This window comes from Frankliniella occidentalis, unplaced genomic scaffold, assembly GCF_000697945.3.
Source record: "Frankliniella occidentalis isolate FOCC.00 unplaced genomic scaffold, Focc_3.1 Scaffold20, whole genome shotgun sequence".
Taxonomy (NCBI): domain Eukaryota; kingdom Metazoa; phylum Arthropoda; class Insecta; order Thysanoptera; family Thripidae; genus Frankliniella; species Frankliniella occidentalis.
Window position 1 is genome coordinate 1,698,699 of NW_026267150.1, and position 7,607 is coordinate 1,706,305.

Consider the following 7,607-nt stretch of genomic DNA (forward strand, 5'->3'; position numbering starts at 1 on the left):
CCCCCAACTCACCTCCCCCGGCCACCGCGCCGCTCTCAGCGGGGGAAGGCGCGCCACCAAGCCGCACGCCCACCTCGACAGCGCCGCGCACCTCGACACAATTCAGGCGTATTTTTCAGGTAGTGGGTCCCTGCTGCTGCCCTTTTGTTCCAGACCACGGAGAGGTGCGTCAACTATCGAGGGAGGTAGAGGGAGGAAACAAGTACCACGACAAAGAGCGGGGAGGGCCCCGACCGGAGGGTAGCGTCGGGAGCAAAGTGAACAAACAAGCCAAATTGGGCGATGCTAGCGCCGTCGCGACGGCATGGGAGGGGAAAGGGCGATAGGATAGAGAAAGGGAGGTAAAAAGGGAGGCAGCGGAGGGATGTACTAGTAGAACGAAACGAAAGAGATTTACCCTTACTCCGCCCGGTGGTTGGCTGGTCCTAGAAGACAAAGGTGCTGTCCACAAAGAGCAAGAGCTGGTAGTCCGCCCCACCCTCCTCCCCCTTGAGAAGGTCCGGCTGGTCTGGGCGGGCCGAGCTGAGCGCCGCCCGTCCGACACCTCCGCGGCAGTCACGGACAGTCAAGTTCTGGATGTCAAGTCAATTTCGCGATGGGTCAGCACCGAGGACGAGACGACAGGGCAACGCGGGGACAAAGGACCCGGCAGCAGACGCTTCTTTCTCGGGGCACGACAACCCGGTCTACATAGCCCCGGCGGCCTCTCGACCGCCCTCCCCGGAGAAAAGTTGGAACCGGTTGGAACTAATCGTGTTTGCCGGAGAGTGCGCGTCGACTATTAAATCCGACCGGCCTTACTTGTGCTGCTTTTCCTTTCCTCCCCGAACGCCCCGTCGCGATAAAAAAGAGAAGTCTCCTTGACGAGCGGTGCGGCTGCCGCGGCCTTCTGCCCCGGGTCCTCGTGGAAACGCTCTGTTCTTTCAAAAGGATCACAAGGGGGCTCGCGCGGAGCAGGTTAAACCGCCGTAACTGGGCTTTTAAAACTTCGATAGACGTTCTGGCGACGCCCGCCTCCAGCAGATGTCACGGGTCTCTCTCTCTCTCTCTCTCTCTGTATCTCGCTCTCTCTTTCTCTCTCGCTCTCCACTTCAGAGCGTCGCTCCCCAGAGCGAGGTAAGTGGCCCGACCACCCCGGCCCGGCCCGGCCCAGCAGCCCTCCCGAGGAGGACTCGCCACCTCGCCCGCCTCCCCGGGGGCCGCTTGGCGCTAAAGGGGAGCCCTGGCGAGAGCCTGCCTGGGCAGAGGAGCGCGGCAGCGGGAGGCAGGGGACCCGGGGCTTATCGGACCACACCCTGCTCCATCACGGATGAGCCCCTCGTCCCGGCCGAAGCGCGCTCGACACTTTTTAAGGAAGGAATGAAGAAAGTCGCATCAGAGTTCGCCTCCCGGCCGGGGCGCAATACTCGAGAAGACTGATTGGCGGGGTGGTCCACGCTTGGCTGAGGGCAGAGGCAGGCAGACACCATTGGGGTGGCCGGCAGCTGAGCGACCTGGCCTAGGCGCATAAACTCACCACTTGGAATAGAAATCTCATCGTAGTGCCCTGCCAGCATGGGGCATGGTTCACGAAAAATGTGTCTCATGCTGCCGGGACAAACTTACTCTACAAAAATTTTATAAGGTTGTGACACTCAAACACAAAAAATGCATGAAAAAATTACACTCACAAAAGTTTGTATAACAGTCATGTATATGGGTATTGACGAACGGTACTATAAACCCATACAAGAATATATGAACATATACAACCATATAAGTCGTCATATATAAAGCACATATCGCTGTATATGATCATAAATACAAATCATATATGGCCATATACAACCCCATTTACCTGGGAATGACATGGCTGCGACATATTTTTCCATGCATGGCCACACTATTTTAAACGAACATCATTTAATCATGACTTTGTGTTTCAATGTGACACATTTCTCTTTGTAGAGCAGTTTTTATTACAGTGTCAAAAGAGGGAGAGGGTGAGGATATCGGCGGGGTTGGGGAGACGCGAAGCCATAGCCCGTGTGTAGTGAGGTGAAGACGTCGGGCCAGGTATAGGTGAGTAACTCAGGTGTGAGTCTGGCGGCCAAGGTCGGGCGAGAGGGGGCGCCGCCCGGGGCAGCTCTGTGCGCGCCGGGGCGGGGCGAGGGGCGGCCGGGGTGGACCAGGCGACCGCTATTCCCGGATTAAGTTTCTTGTTCGGTCAGGCGACTTGCGGGCTGATTGAGGGCTGCAGACCCCCACATCCCCACCCGATGGCGGGGCGAGGCGTCGCAAACTTGTTCCGGCTATCGGCCGTGAAAAGTCGTGGACATGATGGGGGCAGTGAGAGTTGTCTAGAACCACACCCTCGGTCTCGACCACAGGCCGCAGACCGAGCCGGACGGGGGCCCGGGGAGGTCGCCGGTCACCCAGAAAATCATTCCCTAGAATTTAGGATTTTTTCACCTAATTTGAGGATAAGGAAAACTTCACCCTAATTCAAAGAGAAATTCATAAGCTTAGGCAATCCATTCAAATAAAAAAAAATGTCTGAACACCGGTCAAATTTTCGATGAAGGCCAAAAATAGTTATATCTACACCTTGGAATAAAAGGCACGCAGTTCAACCGCTGGATCCGAGATCCAGGCAGTTCAGCCGCTTAATCCGAGATCCACGCAGTTCTTCGCTACAGGGATAGGAACTGCGTGGATATCGGATCAAGCGGCTGAACTGCGTAGATATCGGATCCAGCGGTTGAAATGCGTGCCTTTTATTAAAAGGTGTCGATATATTTTGTTTCTAAATTGAAGAGACGTTTGCATTGTAACGATCACAACTAACAAGGGAAGGTTTTTAGGTGTTACACACCAATTTCGCTGGGCGCGATACATATTGCAGGGGACATATGTAGATTAAGATTGACACCGGTTTTAGCTGCCCATACTATGTTTTTCGTTTATTTTGGACAAGTTTTAGTAGGAAAACATCATAAGAGCAGCAAAAATGTTATCTTCAAATGCCTATATCTCCGGAACCGTTTGAGCTACACCGTCCAGATTTTGCACAGAGGTAGTCCGCATAGATACCTTAATCGTCTCAAAATATGAGAAGAGTCGAAAAAAATTGTTGAAATGGTCCGAAATCCAAGTCGAAATCCGAGTACGGAAGGTGCACATAGTTTGTGACATTTTCTTCGATGTTTTTCGAAAAAAATTATACTTCACGATACTTTAGTAACCAATTAGGCCTACCTCTGTGCAAAATCTAGGCGGTGTAGCTAAAACGGTTCCGGAGATACAGCCATTTGAAGATCACATTTTTGCTGCTTTTATGATGTTTTCTAACTAAAAATTGTCCAAAACAAACGAAAAACATAGTATGGGCAGCTAAAACCGGTGCCAATCCTTATCTACATATGTTTCCTGCAATATGTATCGCGCCCAGCAAAATTGGTGTGTAACACCTAAAAACCTTCCCTTGTAAGTGTAATAAAGATGGCTTGTAATAAAGTATACCGCAGCCGCCATTTACGGAAGATAATGTAACGAAACCATAGTATTGGGCAAGAGAGAATGCGTCCCCGTTCATAAAGGACTCATACATCACACCTCGGTCCTCTTTCAGATCGACGGTGCAACGCGAGTTTTAAAGTCCCCTCCCCTCCCCTGTTGCTGTGTGGCTGGTCCGAGCATGTTCCGCCCGTTTACCCAACTCCTCGAGCGATAAATCATTTCTGGGGCTATAAAATGTAGAAGGGCGCCGCTTTTGCCGCGCCGGTGCTGGCCGGGCGGGGCGGGGCGAGGCGGGGTGGGGGTGGGCCATCCTCGGCGGAGCTGCAGCCGGGGGCGGTACGGGGGCCCAGCCCGGGCGCGGCAGGACGCTGCCCTGGTTGCTTCGGAATTGATGGCCCCACATCTCCGGGGGAGGGGGGAGGGGAAGAAGGAATTACTGCACGCCCTGCCCCACCCGCGCAGCGGATCTGCCGACGGACTGGGTTGCATTTCAGCCACGGCCGGCCCGGACAAGTTTACCCAGAGCCCCCAGATAATTATTTTGTCAAAATTCCTTTCAAACAAAGATGTACCTTTGTAGGTAGGAAGTACTTAGTCCAATTTCACCGGGTGCATGCTTGCTTATAAGCCTGTCCACGACTTTCGCAGTTAAATACGGCACCGCATGCAGTTGTGCCTGCGTGCGGTGCAGTTTGACTGCGACTGCAGTATCCTGGTACAGAAAACGTCGAATAATGTAAAACAGCAATAACCCCCTCGACAACCCTTCCACTATCGCTGCTTCTCTAGATAGAAGTGCGACAGTGTGTGACAGGCGCCAGGTGGCAGACGCCTATGTTGCCGGGGTGCAGGTGGGTCGAGGGCCGTGGACGTCATCCGGAGCCGGTTTATGATGCGGGTGCTGGGGCGCACTGGCGCTGGGGCGCTGAGGCAGTAAGCTCCAGTGGGTCAGCAGCGAGAAAATTAAAACGCTGCAACCCTTCCCCTATTATTTTTCGCCCGTCCGCACGAAACTTTGCATTCCAGACGACACTGTTTCGGTCCAAGAGGGAGGGTGCAAATGCACGCCTTTTCGCGCACTGGCACGGTAACTTTCAACACACAGTCATTCAACGTGTGCTCTGCGCGCCGTTCTGAGAAAGGCGCACTGACCTGGTTCTAGTCTCGCACAGGCGGTGACTTGGCGCGACACCTCCCCCGACAGCGAAGGGGCAAAAGGCTCTAGTGGCCGCATCAGCTGTGGCCTCTTGCCTGCTACTTACGGACACACGGGGTGGGGGTGGGGAGATGGGGTAAAAGTGCGCAGGGGTGGGTAGGTGGGTAACAAGGCCCGGGCCGGCAGAGCAGCAGGGAGGAAGGAGGAAGCAACAGCGGGCGGGACAGCAGGCGGCGCGGCATACTCCCAGGGAGGTGGGGGGGGGGGCGTATTCGGTATGAGGGTTTGGAGAGACAGAGAGCGATGCCGGCGGTCGGGGAGGGTAGATGGTGAAAAGGGGGAGGGGCCCAAATGAGCGGCACGGAGGCTTCTGCTGCGGAGCGCGCGCGCGCGCGCCTTTTGGCGCACCTTGAGGCGGCGCGCGCGTTAATCCGGATGAAAGGCCACTCAGACGCGTGGTCGTCAGCGCACCTGTCTGTCCCCCCCTACCCCCGCCCCACTCCTCTCCCGTCCCCGGGTCCATGGCCGTGCCGGCGGCGCGCGCGCGAGACGTTATATTTCATCCCCGCCGTCTCATAAGCAGTGGGAGGGGGGTAAGGGGCGTGCAAAGGACGGCGTCATGCTCCCTAATCGCTCCCTGCACCGCCCGGCCCCGCCCGGCCCGCTGCTCAGGGACTGACACCTCATCTCGCTGCGCAGCGGCAGGCCTCCACCTCCTCCCCCTCCTCAGCCCCGCCACCACCTCCCCCACCTTCGACCCTCTCCCCGTCTGTCACTTCCCTCTCTGACCTTTCATCATGTTGTCTCTGCTTCAGTTCACAAAACATATAGTACATATACGCTACGCCTTTATGCGGACCATGATTTCACCGTATAAATTATTTTTTACGATGACGAAAACACCATGGCTAATTTTTAATACAGGGTTATTTTTCGTCACGGTGACGAGAAAACCTTAGTCATTTGACGAAAAAAACCCAGACGACACCCCTAAACTGAAAATTGGCCATGGTATTTTCGTCATCGTGACAAAGAATTTTTCAAGTGTTCTGCGCATTACCGTTACATCGACTTATTATTACAAAGTGGCTAGAGATCATGGAGGTCCACCGGGCTGAAAATTATCGTATTGACAATTATTGGACGATTATTCTGCCGACAATGACTGCGATATCTCGAGTCAGCTTGGAATAACCTTTCAGAAAGGGGAGGGCGGCGGGAATAGGAGGTATTTCCAAATGCGGTATGTTATTTCCTGACGCGTCGTTGTTGCCCTGTCCTTGCGCGCGCGCCAGCGCCCCTCACGTCTGCGCTGCTCACGTCTGCGCTGTGGCAGCGTTTTATACGGCGACGGCAAACTGTCAAGGTTAGTTTGCAAGGGGCCGCGCCCTGCCCTGCCCCGCCCCGCCCTACCACACCCCGCGGTGGAAGTAGTTGAGGAGACTATGGCCCTCGAGTCATCTCGAGGAGAGAAGGCGTAAACAAGTTTTAATTGTGTCGTTCCCGCTGCTTATTGTGGGGCGCGTCCCCCGCGAGACGCCCCGGCTGCAAGTCGGGTGGATATCCGGCTTGAAAACGAGGAAATGAACTTGTTCTATCGGGGAATATCCCTCATGCGTCATCACTGACACCCCCGAAGCGTTCCAAGGCCAAACGCGCGGGGGAAACGGGCGGGAAAAGGGGGAGCGCAGTGGTTAAGGACGACGCAGGGGAAGGCGAAGACACACACACACACACATCTTTTGGGACGACGCCAAGCCCTTCTTTCGTGCTCCGGACGCAATACCAGAGACGCACAGTACGCAAGGGGAGGCATTTTGCCACAGTTATCTGATAAATTCCAGCGTTTACCAAATGTTTGGCCAATAGTTCACCAGATTGGGGAATGGAGGTTGGCGCACATAATTATCGACTCAAGAACACGGAAAAGAGAAGACTTGCTTGGAAATCCCAAACCTACAACTAGAAGTTGGTTGTCAAGATAGGATTAATGAACAGACTGTTCATATATATCGTACGGTTAAAGCCCCACGGCGGCAGGTATCTGTTTTTTTAACCACAGTTATCCACTTTAGCTTACTGTACAAAATTAAACACCAGAACTGACTCCATTCTTTTCTTTTCGGTGAAGGAAAATAATACGCAAGAACGTTAGCAAACATATGGCAACATGCAAATTAAACAACCCATTGGAGAGCTACGCACCTTGTCGCGCTGGTGGTAGACGCAGGCGAACACGAGCACGTTGAGCAGCAGCAGCGAGCAGCCGATGGCCACCGTGGCGGACAGGGCCGTGGAGTAGGCGGCGAACCCGTCGTCCGTCCCGCCGGCGGACGGGGTGGGGTCGGGCGCGGGCGGGGGGATGCCGGCCGCGCCCTCACCCGTGCCGGGAGGGTTGGGCTGCGGCTGGGCGCGCTGCTTGGTGTCGGCGGTGACGACTCTCGTCGTGTTGGCAGCCTCCCTGCTGGCGAAAGCAGGGTGACGTCAACATTATGGTGCCAGCAGCTATGCCTTATTGAGCACAATGGTGCTTGGAGTGCTCTGCGGCTCACCTCGTGACGTTGGCGGGCTGCTGCTGCTCACTGGAAGGCCTCCCCCGCCCTGGACCTGGAAGCGGCCACGCAGGCCCCGGCGGTGGCTCCGGGGGGTCGCCGGGCATCTGATGATGGCCTAGGGGCACGCCCTCACCGCCGGGCCGGTGCAGTTCGGGCACCAGGTGCAGCCAGAACGACAGGCGGTGCGCGCGGTAGTGGCTCTTGATGCGCGGCTTGGGCTCTGCGCAAAGGAATGCACACCAGACCGTCAGACACACGGCAATCAGCGAGTTAAGTGCGGGTCGAGGCTCATGGTCGATCAAAATTGGGGGAGATTGATCAACCAAAACGAAGTGTCAATCACTTCTGTACCAATATTGGCTGTTCTCGTCACTCACCCAATCAAACTCTGCTCATAA

At 55.2% G+C, this 7,607-nt stretch overlaps 1 protein-coding gene across 1 annotated transcript in view; it reads right to left on the reverse strand.

Annotated features, from left to right (window-relative positions):
- The window catches only part of LOC113202245 (neuroligin-2-like), a 135,701-nt gene that overhangs the window by 9,190 nt on the left and 118,904 nt on the right, over positions 1-7,607 (reverse strand). Inside the window, exons 10-11 of the mRNA XM_052264651.1 lie at positions 7,207-7,496; positions 6,860-7,118 (exon numbers count right to left, since the gene is read on the reverse strand). Coding sequence (XP_052120611.1) covers positions 6,860-7,118; positions 7,207-7,496 — 549 coding nt within the window. The remainder of the gene's footprint in view (positions 1-6,859; positions 7,119-7,206; positions 7,497-7,607) is intronic.